A 19,668-nucleotide genomic window follows, 5' to 3' on the forward strand; every position below is an offset into this window, starting at 1 on the left:
TTCAGAACATGGATGAATAAATAAAACTCATCACTACAACCTGTCAATTATTATTCAGCCCATGTTATAACATAGTTAGAGAAGATACAATGGTTCCCAGAAAACTATATTAATCCAGACTGCTAAGCAGATAATTCCACATACTGTATTTGTTTCTGTAAAATAAACAGTGATTTCTTATACTTACATAATAGTAATATCTATCTGTTTTCATTCTCTGTCTGTTGTTAACCTTTTAAAATGGAGAACAGAAGGAAGAATCAACTTAAGTGTTGTACTGACTATTTAAAATTGAAATTAAATAAAAGAATCTGCTACTTCTTAGACAATAACATATTATTTTAGTTTACCTACCAAATGTTAGAACTCAAACCATAAAAGTTTACTCTTCTCTGTATCTTTGTATATCTAAGTAAAAAGAAAAAGTATCTACATTTTGCAAAACAAGGCATAAAGGTCAGGACCTGTAAGGGAGAGGTCAAAACACCTCGCTGCTTTCAAAGCCAGGTGTACATTTATACTCTGAGTTGTTAAAGTTATAAATGGCAATACAACTAAGAAGGATAAAGCCTTAAGGCCTACATACCATCAATGACATTTATGAAAATAAGTGTAAAATGCGTACATTTCATTTCTTGCTCTTTTTTATACCAACATTATATAATGTCAGGCAAATGTATTTCATATATTTTTGTTTTATGGAAAATGAATCAGTAAAAAGCTCACGATTTCAAACAAAATATTTTAGCACTTCCTATTAATAAATATAATGAAACACAGTAGCTTATATATAAACACTACAGCCATTTTCACAATCCTTTTCCAAGTCACTGTTGTGAGAATCAAGAGCCTTAGACAACAGTAATAGTAACCAAGAAAATTCCACAGAAAGGACACTTGTCCTAGGTCAATAAGTTTAATATGCATTGCGGGTAAGTGAATGCAAAGGCTGAGTGAGTAGATGGGTTCACAATTGGCTAAAATACATGCAGTAAAGAGTTATGGTGTATGGAACCTTATCAGGAGTCTATGATGAGGCCATTGCTATTTTTAACATGTACTGTATAAATTATCTGGTTAAGAATATAAATAAGAAGCTGGTTAACAGCAACCAATCTATATATATATATATATATATATATATATATATATATATAGGCCAAATACCACTGACTCACTCATCAAAAAATCTCCCGAACCATGAGGACTTGGGACTTGAAATTTGGAATGTAGGTTACCCTTGGCCCATAGGTGCTCACTAAGAAACAGTTTAAAAAATGTAATGGTCTAAGCACGAAATTTCTTGAGTTTTTTAGACCCATTTGTATGTCTGTCCGCTTTCATCAGAGAACTACTTAAAGGATTTAGATCGGGTTTTTTCTATAACTTACTTGAACATTCCATTGATTCTGCGACTTTCTCATCGCACTAAGTATCATAGTTTGCTTGCAGTACCGATTTATTAGTGTGAATCCAAGAGAGACTCATCGGGCTGCAAGGGCAGGGCCCTCCTCACTCGGGGCGTAACTTTAACTCTGCTTAGTTAGCGAACAAGACAAATGCTTAACAGATTTACATTTTTTTTCTATAATTTGCATGAACATTCTGGTTGATTTTGTGAGCTTCTCTCATTATGCTAAGAATTATAGTTCGCTTACAGGAGCGAACTATCTGAGACAGAGGCTGCAGGCCGAGGGGAGGGGAGAGAGTAATATCAGGAGTAGAGAGCAGGGCGGGGCCCTCCTCAATGTCCTATTTCACTAATACACGGGTGAAGCCAGTGGCAGTGTTCTTCCTAGCGTCTTTTAGCCGGAGTGTCCGGATAATTTAGTTGAGCGCCCAGGGTGGGATGTTGCCGATCAATTGATAATGAACAAGTTAATAGCGGGGAGAGGGGGAGCGGAGTTCACAAGCAAAGAGTATGGGGAGGTGGACTTTCAAGAGGGGGCTGTACATGGTAATAGCGGGGGCGGAGCAGCTTAATACAGTAGCAAGGAGTATGGAGAGATGGGGGGCGAGAGGGGGCTGTACATGCTAATAGCGGGAGCGGAGTGGCAGTTCACAAGGAAAGAGGATGTGAAAGTGGGCGGGCAAGAGGAGGACTGATAAAATAAAAAAAGTCTAGTGGAACCAGCCTGTCAAATATCAGAAAAAGGGCGTCAGGAAGTGAGATCTCTGTTCTCAGTGTTAGTGCAGTCTGTGTAGCGCTGCTAATCATACAGCTGCTCTCTTCTTGTTCAGTACACAGCAAACCAATATATATATATATATATATATATATATACGGTTGTTTAAGCATTAGGTGTGTTCTGTACGCAAAAATCCATTGTGTAGCACTCACTGTGGTTCCATTTAAAGTGACTCCCTCTGCCATTTTTATATTTGCTCATACTGAGGGTTTTGTTAAAGTGACCCCATCTGCCCTTCTTATATTCGCTCATATTTGGACCTGCGTCCATATTGCATAAAGTGTGTAGAAACCCTTGCACCACACACTGTGTCCTTAGCAAAAGTTTTGTCACTGAATTGCTGAGGGTTTTGTTAAAGTGACCCATCTGCCATTCCTTTTTTTGTTCATATCTTGCCCTGCCGTAGTGCAAATGTGCATTGAATATCCAACAGGCTCCCACTTTCCCACTCAAAAGTCTTATTCATTTCCCACTCAAAAGTCTTATTCATAGGTACTTTTAATTTTTTCCAAATGTTTTACCAACATGAGTAAAAAAAGTGTTCAGAAAACAACACTGTTCAGTTTTTTCAAAAAAGAGATGCCACAAACTAATGATGGTGCAGCGTCAACTCCTGATGTGGCAATTTCAAAGACATTGCAAAGGCTGGTCCATCAGGGGAAATCACTTCAGCACACACTCTGCCAACTGATAAATCTAGGCACCGCTTATCCAGCATCAACAAGCAATGGTTTAAAGATTTTGATTGGCTAATGGTCAAAGGAAATGGTATGTGGTGCTAATTGTGCATGAAATATTCAAACAAACACCCTCCATGGGGGGAGTTACCTTGGGTAAACGTGCCATGCACAAGAATTAGAAAAGAAAACTTGCTGGACCATGAAAAAAGTAAAACCCCCAAAAAAAGTACATATATAAATCCATAAAAAATCCAATAAAAAGTGAGAATAAAAATCAACAAATAAATCCATTAAAAAATCAGAGGTTCAGAGGTTAAAATGCAGTCTAACTCCTCCTGATCTCAGCCCACTTCCTTTTCATTTTCCCCGGCTCACCCATTGCTCGCATAGCCGGCGGAGACTCAGCAGCAATGAGCTCCTTTCGGCCGACCTCTACCTTGGCTGCCTCCAGGCATCAAGGCCAGACCATCCGAGGTTGGCTCTCCTCCCTTCTTCTTTCGCACTTACGTGGTCGCACCTCTGAAGCCTAGGAAGGGCACCTGCCTTGCTCGCCACACTCCACCTGGATGTTTAGTGGGGCGAACTAGCCCCTGGAGTGCCACAGCTAACGCTCCCTCACGGGGCCCCAGCTCATGCGGATTCCTCCTTTCAGGTGGCGAGATCATCCTTCTAAGACTGCCATTCACATCCTTTAACCTCCATCTGTTTCTTTTCTTCTTTGATTTCTCCATCTTTGAATTCTTTCCCTTTGAATTCTCCCCCTTTCCTTGTGCCGACCTGTATACACACACACATATATATATATATATATATATATATATATATATATATATATATATATATATATATATATATTTGGCAAACTTTTTGGTTGTAACCCGATTTGTACATGTTCAGAGACATTCGTGAACCAAGGTTCCTCTGTATACTCGTGTCTCCGTGGGCGCAGCACCTTAATCACCCGCTGCAGGAAGCCAATGAAGCAATTGAGAATGATCATACCTGCACGTGCAGGTGTGACTCACTCCAACTACCTCAATAACTCCCCACGTTCGTGCAATCATGCACACGGACAGCGACACAGCTCTATGGATTTAAAACTGGCCCTTTTTTTTTTTTGAAGCTGTGGACCTGCTATACCACATTCTTTTCGATCATTACTCCAAAAATGGTAGCCCTTCAATGTTAAAATATGAAAGTAGCAGGCAAGAATGGACAGTTGTGTCAAAAATGATCAGAAGTCAATCATACAAAGACTTCAGTCCAAACAAGATTTTACTAAAAATGGCAAAGACATCAGAGCTCAATGAGTCGTTTGCAAATTTAGCCAAACTAGCTCATATTGGGCACAGCTGAATGTGAAAGGGGGTTTTCTGCCCTTAAAAGGATCAAGACATGTTTGAGAAATTGCATGAATCAAAGCACACTAAATAATCTCATGCTGGTCTCCTTGGAGAGCCCAGATCCTGGGGACTTTGATTAAGGGAAAGCTGCAGACAACTGGGCCTCTAGGAAGAAAAGAAGAATAAGTATTTAACTGAAGACACCTTCTGCATATGCAAGTTTGCTTTTTCTTCATTAGGTTTCCCATACTTTTTTTTTTATTGTTTTCACTTTTCTTCCAGACAGCGACAATACTTGTGGCTCTTGGTTTATGTCATAACAATTGTTATTTAAAATTTTTGTTAGGGTTGCAGGAGCCTGAATTGGATACTTCTTACATTTAATAAAAATATTCTGGGACAAGTGTCAAACCTTAAAAAAGGAAGTCATATTGAGCATTGGGAAATAATTAATAATAATAATTAACTAATAAAAATAGTGCACATTTAATTTTCCCCACCACCAAATTTCCCCATTCCACCCCACCCGGCTACTTTTTCATGCCACCTGGCTGGAAATAATTTCTGGGGAGAACTACAGTGGGGATGGCTAGTCTAGAATAAGTCACGTCATTACAGAGAGACTGGGACAGAGTGTAAGATTGGAAAGATTTGTGGCAGATTAAATTACTGGTAAATGTAAAGTGTAGGACATTGAATGTAGGAAGTGAAAATATTAGATACACATTAAGAGGTCTGTAACATTTACAATGTTGGGAATGTTAAAAACAAAAAATACAATACTTAAATTTAGGTAATTTATGACTGTGTGTTTAAACAGATATGTATGTTTATTACATAATGTAGATTTGAAAACTACTGCTTAATGCTTTTATAATTCTGTTACAGCATTTTATTTGTGCATCTAGACATTCCCTCTGGATCTGTCAAGAATGAGCCAGAAGCGAAAGTGCAAGTGAGTCAGGCCAGGAGAACTCGTTGATTCCAGGTTTGTTGAACCTCAAAATGACCTAACTATACACGCTGTCAACTAAACACCGCAAGCCAGCAGCACCAACTCCAAATGAGCATGGAGAACACTGAAATGAACAGTCTGGGCTGAAGGTAACGATCACCGCAATGATTACCACAGTAACAACTGCTCTTAGGGGGACATAAAGAAGCTAAAGAGTAATATAAAGAAGGTTACAAATGACACAAATGATATAAGGAAATATATAAAGGACATAAACAAGACAAATGAGAAGCTGCTTCAGGTTATTAAAGACCAGGAGAAACATTTAAGTAATTGCTTTGTATCCCAGGATAAACTGGGGGAAAAACTGAGCAGAAAATACAGGAAAATGTGAGAAATTTTCAAAATAAGTTTAGAGCACTTGGTGCTCAGCTTGAAGACATTAAGCAAACATTCACGACTCGAATCAGGCATCTACCATTTACGGAAAAGCAATGGCTGTAAATTCCGAAAGCAAAGTGCTTGGAAACAAACTAGATGCACTGGAAGATGGATACAGAAGGAATAATATCAGAATTGAAGGTCTCTCTGAAAACCCTGAAATTCATAGCTGATCTATTTTCTAAAATAATTGGATAGGACTTCAAATCAGACACCGGGATATCAGCAACCTACCACATACGTGAACCAAATTCTTCAAAACCTAGAAGCCTTATTGTGTGTTTCAACAAATTACAATCTAAATTAAATGTGATGTCACGTCTCAGACTGAAACATCTCTATATATAATCTTCATTTGGATCTTGATCTTTGTTTGTCTGCAAATGAATTAGAAGAAGAAGCACTAGATGGCAGTAGAGAGACAGCTAAAACATAGGCATTGCTTTAAGAATCTCCTCCAGGTTTATACTACTGAAGACTGTAGTACTCCAGTCACACCTCAAAACACAGACATTCAAACTAAACAAATTGTTGTGCTTTAAATTAACTAAAGAGATCTTCATTTAGATCTTGATCTTTGTTTGTCCGCGAATTCCACTCATGCGTAGACCACCTTCCAGTTTAGTACGTTGTTCTTACTCACGGATGTGAACAATGTGCCGGAATGACGAAAGGGGTGGTGGACAGTGTTACGTTGGTTTGCTCCTAAGGCCTGGTTAGAGAATGAGATTGCCGAAGATAAAAGGTACATGCCTACGTAACATATGAATGAAAGAAAGACAGTGGGTAAAATGAATGACAACGTAACAGCACGTTCCAGAAATTATTATTGTTACGTTGTAGCCGGCGAGTGCTGCGCGTCTCACAGTCATACTGTGGCTTGCTCACATGTCAGTGAAGTGATCCCTAATTTATGCTTTAAAGAGCCTGGATACCTATGTGTCCCCCTTTTATAACCATTGCACCGTGTATATTGCCTTACTCTTTGGATTGCCACAAAGCAACCTGCGACATTGGAGAAAGGTTGAGAAGAGATCGTGAGAGGAAACAACAGCGTCGTGAAAACGAGACGGACTGTGAACGGACAAAAGCAGAAATGCTCCTACACTACCACATAATTACTATTCGGACAGTGATTCAGAGTAGGCTGTTCCTATCGAATCAATATCCAAGGGTTTTCTTTTGTAATTTTGTTTCCCTTATAAAAAAGCATAATGCTGTGCGACGAAGGGCCCAGTTCATGACTGGCAGCCGATTTAAACAGGGAGCCCTTCACAGACAACTTTAACACGCGCAATGTAGTTGGGCGCACATGGCTAGTGAGATTATATTTTAAAATAATTGCATTTGTATTTTCCCTGATTTCTCACCTTCAACAGCTGCTAAACATGTTGCATTTTACGGAATTAAACAGTGCTTACAGAAAGCAGAAATCAGGTACAGCCTCTAGTATCCTGGTAAATTGAAAATAGATATTCAAAGCAAGTTCTACATTTTTAGTTCTTCAGAGGAAGCAGAAAAAGAGCCAAGAAAATTGATCCAGACACTTTTTGAAATATGATCATGAGTCAAATCGTGCTATGGCAAGTCAAAAAAGATCTTAACTGTTATTTGGTCCATTTGCAATGAGACATTTACAGTAATTATGCATTCCATTTCCTTCTCTGCTATTTTTATGTTTAATTATGTTTTTTTTTTTTTTCTCCCCAAAGGGGACTGGTTAAAATCATACCCTTGGTTTATCATATTAGGACTATACTATCATGCATTATCTATTTATCCATGGCTACTGTTTAACATCATTCCCTGGGTTTACTCTTTCGGGACTGTCTAAGATTATATTCTATGTTTATAGTATTTAGACTGTACTAACAATAGATATCTCTACTTTACTCCTCCTAGACTACTGCTGGGGTGCTTATTTTGTTTTGGATGTGCTCTGTCACTAGGCATCTCAAAGTACTGGGACTTAGTGAAGCCCAACATGGGGAGGCAAAATGGGGGGTTGAGGGGGCTGGGGGTAGAAAGAAAGAGAGCAAACTGTTTCTAATTTATCCTTTTAACCCTTACAGTTGTAAGTGCCCACAATACACAATAATAGGCTTCATAGTAATAACTCCGGGCAAAACTGGAAATGAAGGTTAAAGATAGCTTATGTAATAATGTACTACCTTAATTTAAGACTACAAAATGTAAAACAAAAGTTCAGAAGCAATGTCTTTATGACCAAACAGTGAACTTTGTAAGCTGGAATGTCAAAGGTCTCAATCACAAATTAAAGAGAAAGAAAGTATTCTCTAATCCATCAGGTTTAAATGCCAAGATAGTATTTTTACAAGAGACCCACTTATTAAGCAAGGATCAATTTCAGTTGCAAAGAGATTGGACTGACCAAATATTCCACTCCAGTTATACAAAGAAAACTTGAGGTGTGGGAATTTTTATACATAGAACAGTTTAATTTGTAGTATCAGATGTAGTATCGGATTCTGAAAGGTGATATGTGATCGTCATTGGACATTTATTTAACTGTATAGTGATTTTGATAAATATCTACGCACTCAATGTGGATGATAGAGACTTCATCCAAAATGTATTTACATCCATTCCTTATGTAATCACTCATAAAATTATAATGGCCTGAGACTTTAATTGTATCTTAAACTAGCAAAATACCCGCGCTTCGCAGCGGAGAAGTAGTGTGTTAAAGAAGTAATGAAAAATTTAAGGAAACATTTTGAAAATAACGTAACATGTAATTGTTTTGTCACTGTTATGAGTGTTGTTGTCATATATATATATATATATATATATATATATATATATATATACACATACACACAGATTATATATACAGTATATATATATATTTCTATATATATAATATCTATATATATCTATATCTATATCTCTCTATATATGCACATGCATACTGTACATACATACACACACACATTATATATCTCTATCTATCTATCTGTATATCTATATATCTATCTATACTAATAAAAGGCAAAGCCCTCACTCACTCACTGACTCACTCACTGACTCATCACTAATTCTCCAACTTCCCGTGTAGGTAGAAGGCTGAAATTTGGCAGGCTTATTCCTTACAGCTTACTTACAAAAGTTGGGCAGGTTTCATTTCAAATTCTACGCATAAGGGTCATAACTGGAAGCTATTTTTCCCCATATAATGTAATGGAGTCTTGAGTTGGAGATGGGCTGGGGGGAGTTTAGTGTGACATCATCACGCCTCCTACGTAAGTACGTAGAGCACAAGGAAGAACTCCAAACAGCGATCAGCACAAAACGCCATTTCACAATTGAGAAGGCAGAAAAACATTATGAAGCAAATGATGCATACAAGCATATTCATAAGTACAGCTACTGCGGAAACAAAGCACGGCGTGAACCGTAAGTTTATATTAAATTAAGTTCATAGGCTACCACTAGCGTTTGTAATTTAGTGCCTGCCCATATAAGGCCGTCCATCAGCGGCAATCCAATACAAACACTGCCGGTAAATATTCACGTGTGAAGGACTGTGCTTATGCAGAGGAAGATGAGATGGTCAGGGTGGTGTTTGGCACAAACTCATTGAAACTGCGAGAGAAAGTTTTAAGTGCGGGTCTTAGCTGACATTACGAGATGGCACCAGTACAGCTGGGAACCTTCGATGCAAGAACACCAAGCGGCTCCGTGAACTGGCGCAGTGCACAGACAAAAGCAACAGTTCCAAAGAGTGCTGAACAAAACCGAATTACACAATTGAGAAGGCAGCAAAAAAATATGAAGCGTCTTATACATACAATCATATTCATAAGTGCAGCTACTGCGGAAACAAAGCACACGGTGGAAAAAGTGAATGTCCTGCTAAAGGAAGACAGTGTAAAAAAAAACCCGTGCATGCAGTTTGTCACATCACAGATAAAAGGAAGACGAGCTGTTTATTGATGCAGTAAGGAACTAATCGATGAATGAAACCTCTTATCTTTACAACGATTGACAAACACGGAATGTAACTTGAACACATCCTACAAATACGAGCCTGATTGAAAGAAATAATGATAATCAAATCCTTGATGACAGCAACATTCAATAACACTCACAAAACAATTACTGTATATTGACAATCATGTTACGTTATTTTTAAAATGTTCCCTTTTCTTTTTCATAACTTCTACTTCTCCACTGCGATACACGGGTATATATATAAATGTATATATATATCCCGATCTACAATACATACTTTAGCATAGACAAGCCACACGCTGTGGCTAATTGTAGAGTCTTAAGCCTCTAACGCCGACATTCGAGGTTGATTCCCGAGAGGGATGTACTGACTATGTATGCGCTACCGATTCATTTTACCTTCGATCTCCTTGGTTTGGGACGTATGAAAAATATTAGGTTAACGCAGAATCATGTTACGTTATTTTTAAAATTTTCCCTTTCTTAGCACAAGCACAGCTGAGAAGCTTCGATGCATGTACTCCATAACGCGTTAAAAATAACGATTTAATCACACTTTCAATTCCAAGCAAGCGGGAACTTTTGTCAATGAATGATTTCCTGGTACATCCATTACACTGATGCACACATCACAGCTACAAAAATGTTAGAGTCGGAATAAAGCGCGTTCCTACGACTGATCATTTCGACTTCCGAAGCCTTGATAAAAGCATGGTTTTGTGCACACTGAAAAGCAAGCAAAATTAGATGCATTACAGAAAGCGGACTTTGTGGCTCTTACTGGGGATCATTGGACTTCCGTGACCGTTAGTAATTCTAAATACATCTAATTACAAAATGTTCAATGATCACACTGTTTTAGCCTAATGTACAAAATAATTTTGGCTAATGTTACTCAGAGTTTAAAGAGTAAGCTGGTCAAATTACCTTTTATGTTTCTGACTTATTTTTTAAGAAGAAAACTGCACTTTATGGTGAAATTTTGGTTATTATTATTTAAAGACAATACTATTCTGAAAATGTACTTAAACTACCACTTTATTTTTAAGTCTGCCCAATTTTAACCAGGGATGATATTTTTGTTTCTGTTTTGAATTCAAATGCAGTTTAAAGGCTTTTTTTCAGAAATTAAAACAGCTTCAGTTTACAATATTCATGTCCATGTCTATTATTTGATTCTGTAAGCCCACTAAAACCGTTTTAAATAAAAAAAAAAAAATTTGCGATTTGGGGCAAATTTACGTGCGATTACATACGATTAATCAAGATTAATTCTTACACAGCCTCTAATTAATTGGATTAATTTTTTTAATCGAGTCCCACCCCTTATATATATATATATATATATATGTAGATTTGTATATATATATGTTGTGGTCCCCGGCCGGGACGCCCAGGAGGACGTGAGGAGGGCTTGTGCCTCCTCCAGACCGCGAGGGGGCGTCCGTCCTGGTTCTATTGGGAGCCACGGGTCGAGGGCATGGAAGCCCTACCCTGTAGGGGCCCGTGGTTACCGCCAGGCGGCGCCCCGATGCCGGTTCATCCCGTGTGGCCCTCGGCCGGGGATGGAGCCCGGCCGGGACGCCTTAGAGGACCGGAGGAGGGCGTATGCCTCCTCCAGACCGAGTGGGGACGTCCGTCCTGGTTAGACAGGGGGCCTCGGGTACAGGGCTTGGAAGCCCAGCCCTGTAGGGACCCGTGGCCACCGCCAGGCGGCACCCCAGTGCCTGTTTATTCCAGGAGCCCGGCACTTCCGCCACACCAGGAAGTGCCGGGGGGAAGACGACCGGGGAGACACGAACGGCTTCCGGTGCGCAGCCGGCACTTCCGCCACACAGGGTGTGGCCACCGCTAAGTGCCGGAAGCAGCTGGAGCCCATCCGGCTCCCCATAAAAGGCCGCCTCCCTCCAGTCAGGAGTGGATGTCGGGAGGCAGCAGGACTGAGCTGGAGAGAGAGGACGGGAGGCGGCCAGGAAGGCACAAGGACTGTTGGCCCTGGACTTTGGGGAAATCGGTGCAGAGGCACTGGGGTCGTGTGAGTGTGCACTGGACTTTTATATTGTATATATTGTAAATAAACAGTGTGTGGGTTGAAAACATGTTGTCCGTCTGTGTGTGTCCGGTCCAGCGTTCACAATGTGTATATACAGTATATATGTAGATATGTATATGTTGTATATACAGTATGTATATATATGTGTGTGTATATATACAGTATGTATATATATATGTAAATGTATATGTATATAGATGTGTATATATATATATTTATATATATGTTTATATGTATATATATATGTTTATATATGTGTCTATATATATATATATATATATATATATATATATATATATATATATACGCCAGCAACACTCATATCAATGACAAAACAATTACATTAACAATCATCTTACGTTATTTTTAAAATGTTTGCTTTTCTTTTTCATAACTTCTTTAACACACTACTTCTCCGCTGCTGAAGCGCGGGTATTCTGCTAGTATATCTATATATATATCTATATATATATATATATATATATATACACACACACACACACATTATATCTATCTATCTATCTATCTATCTCTCTCTCTCTCTCTCTCTCTACACACATTATATCTATATCTATATACTGTATATATATAGCAAAATACCCGCGCTTCGCAGTGGCGAAGTACTGCCTTAAAAGTTTTATTAAAAAGAAAATTAAACCTTTTTAAACTGAGGGAAAATATACCAATAATTATTTGTTAAGGATCTCTTTGTATACCACATTGTGAGTTCGGCCCTCTGGTTGTACTATGACCAAGCTGTGCGCTGAGCTTACTCTTAAACATGCAACGTACAGTTGGCCATGTGAACAGTAATCTTGTTTCAAATCTTACAGCTTGGATTGCTGCTGTCATAATCGGTTGGAGTTTCATGGTTTGTTTCAATTACGACAGTATTTGTAGGACTTGTGTTGAAGTGACATTCGGCATCTGTCAAGCGTTGTAAGTATACAACCAGTTTCATCGATAACTTCACATCCAGCTTTTGAGAGTTTAAACATTCATATTCATCAAAGTGTCCACTACTGAAATCGTCACCTGTGAATCTAAGATGTTTAAGAGGCATTGGCGGTTGTCCAAAGGTGTAAAATATTTGGCCATTTCGGTACACTTGAAAGCGACAACCGAACAATTCAGCGGCAGCCATCAACTCACATGCAGAACCATTGGTGAAGGGCTTAAGCATTTCACTCTTCTAGTGCTCCTGTGTAGTATAATTATCTCCTGTACCGTCATCAGTCCACACCTTGAACCTGTCCCAGTCATTCAATACATAAGACACAATGTTTTTCCAGATATCAAGAGTGAGCCTGATATGGCCGTGCAATATGTAACACAGAGAATGGAAAAGATAGGTGCCATCTCCGGGCATGGAAACCCCTCAGTAAGTGACAGTTCTTTGATCGATGGTGATCACCTCGATAGACATGTTAATGCGGGTACGGTTGGAATGATAAAGGAAATGGGTACCTGAACAATGTAAAGTAAGCCTAAAATACCTACACAATAACTATAATCGTAATAAATGAACAATAAAACAGCGGAGAAGCCGTGGATTAAATAAAAAGGCTGTAGTTATCAGCAGGGAGACGTGAATCCCGTGGCGAAGCAAGGAAGGGAATGAAGAGACTGGAGTGACGGACGGCCTTATATAGGCAGGCAGCCAACAACGTGGGAAGCATTGAGATGGGGGACCCAACAAAGCCTCACACGGTGACCGAGCTGCAGGCTATGGATGTATATATGTACGTAAGTAGGATTCAGTTAGCGTTGGGAACCCGTGTATCAAATTTCTTGAAGATGGGCCTATAAGTAACAAAGAATGTTGAAAAGTTCAATATGGCGGCCAACAGTGGCATCATACCACCGAAATAAGCACCAAATTTTAGCCTTCTACCTACTCGGGAATTTGGAGAATTAGTGACGTTGGAAAGTTGAATATGGCGGCTGACAGTGGCGTCATACCACCGAAATAAGTACGTACATTGGATTTGGTTAGCGCAGGGAAGCCGCCTACCAAATTTCGTGAAGATGGGGCCATAAATAAGAAAGTTCAACATGGCGGATGTTGACCATTATGACTGTTATGCGTAGAATTTCGAAATGAAACCTGCTTAACTTCTGTAAGTAAGCCGTAACGAATGAGCCTTCCAAATTTCAGCCTTCTACCTACACGGGAAGTTGGAGAATTAGTGACATTGGAAAGTTCAATATGGCGGCTGACAGTGGCGTCATACCACCGAAATAAGTATGTACATTGGTTTCGGTTAGCACAGGGAAGCCGCCTACCAAATTTCGTGAAGATGGGGCCATGAATAAGAAAGTTCAACATGGCGGACATTGTTAACCGTTATGACCGTTATGCGTTGAATTTCGAAATGAAACCTGCTTAACTTTTGTAAGTAAGCCGTAAGGAAAGAGTCTTCCAAATTTCAGCCTTCTACCTACACGGGAAGTTGGAGAAGTAGTGACGTTGGAAAGTTCAATATGGCGGCTGACAGTGGCGTCATACCACCGAAATAAGTATGTACATTGGTTTCGGTTAGCGCAGGGAAGCTGCCTACCAAATTTCGTGAAGATGGGGCCATGAATAAGAAAGTTCAACATGGCGGACGTTGTTGACCATTATGACCGTTATGCGTAGAATTTCAAAATGAAACCTGCTTAACTTTTGTAAGTAAGCTGTAAGGAATGAGCCTGCGAAATTTCAGCCTTCTACCTACACGGGAAGTTGGAGAAGTAGTGACGTTGGAAAGTTCAATATGGCGGCTGACAGTGGCGTCATACCACCGAAATAAGTACGTACATGGGTTTTGGTTAGCACAGGGAAGCCGCCTACCAAATTTTGTGAAGATGGGGCCATAAATAAGAAAGTTCAACATGGCGGACGTTGTCGACCATTATCGACCGTTATGACCGTTACGCGTAGAATTTCGAAATAAAACGTGCTTAGCTTTTGTAAGTAAGCTGTAAGGAGTAAGCCTGCCAAATTTCAGCCTTCTACTTACACGGGAAGTTGGAGAATTAGTGATGAGTCAGTGAGTGAGTGAGTCAGTCAGCCAGTCAGTCAGTGAGGGCTTTGCCTTTTATTAGTATAGATTCAGACTTGGATAGGTCTTCTGGCACAGGAGCGATAACATCTAACACTACAAAAACAATTGCACAGTTTGTAATTGATCACAACTTATCAGACCAGATTTCTAAGTCCAAACTCAAGAGCATATTCCTTGTTCTCACCAGTATATCACTTTTACTCAAGAATTGATTATTTCTTTATAGATAACAATTTTTTAGCCCACAATTAAATCTTGCAAGTACAACGCTAGTGTTATCTTCAACCATGCCCCTTTGATCATGGAGCTCAAATCATTATGCCCCACATACTCATATTGCAGCTGGCATCTTAACCCACTTTTATTAGCTGATGAGAACTGTACAGAGTTTATATTCAAGCAAACAGATTTTTTAAAAAATGCATCCTCAGAGGTCTCTGCAGGAATACTTTGGGAAACTCTGATGGCATTTTTAAGTGGACAGATTATTTCACACCTCTCCCACAAAATAAACTGGAAACCAAGAAGGCATAAGAGTTAATCAGTGAAATTATCAGAACAGATGAAGAACAAGCCAGGTTCCCATATGAGGCACTTTATATGAAATGACAGACTTGCATTCAGAACTCAACATCTTCACAATGAAAGAAATGGAACAACTCATTTTTAAATCATGACATCATTACTTTGAACACGGAGAGAAGAATAAGAAAATCTTCTGAGATAAAGGGGATTATCAGAGAAGGACTTGAACAGAAAATATCTCTATATGCAGATGATATGGTACTACATATCAGATCCACAAAGTACTGCACTTGCATTCCTAAAAGCACTAGCAAAAAATTCAAAAGATATCTGGACTCAAAATAAATTTAAATATAAGTATCCTCTTCTAGCACACAATATTAGACTGGACACCTTCCCCTTAATCATCTCAGACTGCACACCTTCCCCTTAATCATCTCAGATCAGTTTAAATGCCTGGGGTATATATCTCAAGTAAACATAAAGCTCTTTTACAACAAAATTTCAGCATGGAAAAACATAAGCAAAACTTGCATAGATTGTCTACTCTCCATCTCATTTTAGCAGGGAGAATTAACACTGTCAAGATAAACACCTTATTTCAAAGCATCCCCATAAACATTAACAAATCATTGTTAAGAAATTAGATTCAATCATAACCTTGTTTATTTGGAATTCAAAGCATTCACAGATCCAAAGGGTGGCCCTTCAAAGGCCTAAGGCAGAAGGTGGCATGGCTCTACCTAACTTTCAATGATATTACTAGACAGCAAATATACAAACTATAAAAACCTTGACATTGACACAAATAAAAATCCTACAATACTTCTTTATATTCCTTGTTTGTGCCCCAGTAAATACAAGTTATCGTCGATATACTAACAACCGAATTATGCTTCATTCACTCAGAATATGGAACCAATGTAAGAAGCACTTAAAGATAGAGAAACTTTTACCTACAGTATGGCACCTCTGCACAATAAGCATCTTTTTCCACCCTCTCAAACTTACATAGTTTTTAATGTTTGGAAAATGTATGGCATTAAATCACTTAGAGGTTTACACATAGACAGCTTCTTAGCATCCTACAAACAATTACACTACAAATTTAACATCTCTTCAACACAATTGTTCCATTATTTCCAAACTGGAAACTTTGATAACAAAATTTGCCCAATTTTCGCAATTTTTCGCAAAGAAATATTAATCAGTCTTGGGGACTCAGACAGCGTTTCTATAATATACAACATTTTAAAGTCCCTTCCTTTCAAAGATCCCAAAGTACAGTGGCAAAAGGATCTCTTACTCAACATTTCAGAAAAGGAGTGGAAGGCAGGGCAGGCTCCAGATTTCCTTGACCCAATAAACTAGATGAAGTAAGTTAAGTAAAGAGTTAAATGCTCTTAGCAGGATGTTAGCAGCATTTACACCTTATACTTAAGGCTATACCGGTTCTTGTTGTCCTTTAATATTATTAAAAACTTTAGTCCCAAATACATTGCCTGTGCTTCTTTAAGTTTATCTTCCGTGAAAATTCCAGCTGTCGATTAAAAATGAGTAAATGTAAAAGTGAGACCCTCTCTCAGCTCATTGGCTCTACATGAACCCTGGATCATAAATCCTACAGCATTTATTGTGTAAAGCGCATTTTTTACAGTGACAACTAATTCCAGGCTGGTGCTCTATACACTCAGCCAAGCTATGTGAAAAAGCAGAGTTCTTAACAAAGCTTTTTTTAACCAGATTATTAGTATACATACTCACAATCCCAAACTGCATCACAAATGTCGATGAACTTTATGTTTTTAGAAAATATCACTGACATTATAGTAATTAATTTTAACAACTTACTTTGACTAGTCCCAGTCCCATTCTGAGAAGTCATAAATACATTTTATATTCCTAAAACGTGTTTTCAATAGTCATAATGTTAATTAGGAATATCTGAAATTTAAAAATAGATGCAATGGACAGAGACATATATACTTGCACTTAAATTAAAACCAGAAATATCTTCATTTCTGATGTGTAAAATTACATTTGGTTACTGAAACGCATTAGTTATTTGTAATTAATATTTTTAAGAGTCATGTTGTAATTGTAGGTACAGTATCTTCAACTGAAAGCTCCAAATAGGTTCCCTCATACTTTCCGCAGTCATAATGGATTGATTACAGATATTTATAAATCGAATTACAAATATAAATATAGAAATTAGTACAACATATTAAACTTTAAAACAGTATGTGATCCTCTTAATGTGGTATTAGTACAGTACTACTAAGATTCCTCCACTTCAGCAGAACGAGGTGGTTTACTGAATGGGGTACAATTTCCTCCTCCATTCCAAAGTTAATGGACTTAAATTTGAAAGTAATTAAGCACAACATTTATTCATTATTTTCCGGACCCGTTTAAATCGGTTAAATCGCGTGGTGCAATATTGGGGGCACCACCCAAGTAGAAGCCTATCAAAAAGGGGTGCCAGCTAATCGCAGGCCACACATAGTCATGCAGGTACAAGTCGGTTACCATGTCTTTGGGACGTGGAAGCATAACCGGAGTGCCCCAAGAAATACTCCGCGCAGTTCTGCCTTATCGATACAAATAAGGAGCCCGGAGCTGGAAATTTTGTGGCACGAAAGAATAACAGATAATCACAATTTGAGCAAATAAAGCAACTTACCTGTTCATAATTATTCGGTTGCATTATGACCGTGTCTGTACGGAAATATAATTGAGGTCCGTTTTGAATTCGGGATCCCGGTGAATGTTACCGCTTATCTGATTTTGAGCTGGTTACTTTGGATAAAATATGCCTGGATGATGGGGGTGAGCGTCGTCAAAGTGAATGAAAGTATGAAAGCCGTACAATATTGAAGCATAGTGATGCGATGCAGCAACGATTTATGCATTCTTACTGCACTTGTCAAAGGGGCTGGGCGGAGCGTGTGTTGTGTACAATTCACTCCCCTATGGCAGAAAAATCACAAAACAGTGATGTTCCACGATCTGGCCGTACGCTGGAAACAGAACGTGAGCACGCAGTGAAAGGTCCATCTTACTGTATCAGGGCCGCCTACAATGTACTTTTCTTTAATAGAGTTACTATTAATAATATTTTGCCCCCTTGGGTATACTATAGGGTGTGTCTGTTTTGTCCCGGTGAACTCGTAACGGCGTGTTGTAGAAGTGAACAAACTAGCAATAAATTCGGAGTGTTCTCCAAACCAGTCTGCTCTGCTTCATTACTTTATTTACGGCCAATTTTAAGACAAGAGAAAGCTTGGTGTCATTACCCTTTATTTAAAATATTATTCGCTTTTATGAACTGAGCAAACAACCAGTGTGTAATCCCGTTTCAAGGTTTTACGTTATGGTCAAAATTGGGCGCTCTTAAAGAAAAGGCGCAAGCATGTTTTCTTCGAGTGAAGAGGTACCGCTGAGCTCCAAAAATTGCTCGATTCTTTGTAAGGTATCGAAATTAAAATACGGACTAATTGCACTCAGATATACTGAAGCAGTTAGAGCACGGAGTGTACTGTACTGTTAAAGTTTCCGGGACAGTAGCACACGCTCACGGGCCAATGTCTTGCCGTGCATTACAGACTACTAAAGTGCCTTCATACACTCCGTAGCATCCTGGGCTTAGAAGCAGTATGGGCCCCCAAATGGACAGGGCGCTTATTACAATAGTTAGGAGTCATTACGCAGGAGCAGCTGTCCTTTAACACATAACCTTTCTTCTTATTCTTCTTCTGAATGTAAATAGCATTACACCACAATATGCAATGTTTGCAATTAAAAAATTATGCAAGAAAAAACCAAAGAAAATACAGGGGTTGCAGCAGCCTTCCGTACAGTTTCCTTTATCCTGACCAATGCTCACATGAAATGTTTTTGCTGTTATTTTTTTACACCTGTGTCCTAAAACGAAATTAGGTTCAAATTTTTCAGCGTGTTGAGGACGTGGAAGAACGCAAGCAGTAAAAGACTTAAGGACAGCAAAAAAAGAACAAGCCCCCTAAGAATTAATAAGAATATGCACGTTTCCTTATGAAGGAGGAATGTGGATGCACGAATAAGGGATGAAACAAAACCTAAAAATACAAAAATTCAACCCCCACCCAAGAGAAAGAGAGGATAGCCTAGAGCAGGGGTGTCGAACTCTGGGCCTGGAGGGCCGCAGGTTTTCATCCTAACCTGTTTCCTTATTATTGACCAGGATTCACTGCTACTTAACTTCCTTTCTCTTCATTAGAATGGCCCTGTTTTTAAAGATTCAGACCTCTGAATTGATTAATTTCTTTATTAAATGACAGCCAAACAGAAATGAGATATGAAACGAGCCAAAAGATGATGAGCTAAACTGAAACGTCAAACTCCAACCAATTTCACTTCCACCAGTTTCTTAATGAAAACCAATTCTTGCTGTTCATTAAACTCGTTATTTAATT

The 19,668-nt window shown here is 38.8% G+C and overlaps 1 protein-coding gene across 1 annotated transcript in view; it reads right to left on the reverse strand.

The window, feature by feature from the left end:
- Positions 1-18,201, reverse strand: part of LOC120535727 (transient receptor potential cation channel subfamily V member 6-like) — a 103,460-nt gene extending 85,259 nt beyond the window's left edge. The window contains exon 1 of the mRNA XM_039763753.1: positions 17,898-18,201. Within this exon, the coding sequence (XP_039619687.1) occupies positions 17,898-17,921 (24 nt within the window). The 5' untranslated portion in view covers positions 17,922-18,201. The remainder of the gene's footprint in view (positions 1-17,897) is intronic.
- Between the last annotated feature and the right edge of the window lie 1,467 nt (positions 18,202-19,668).

The sequence above is a fragment of the Polypterus senegalus genome, chromosome 9 (genome assembly GCF_016835505.1).
Source record: "Polypterus senegalus isolate Bchr_013 chromosome 9, ASM1683550v1, whole genome shotgun sequence".
NCBI lineage: Eukaryota > Metazoa > Chordata > Cladistia > Polypteriformes > Polypteridae > Polypterus > Polypterus senegalus.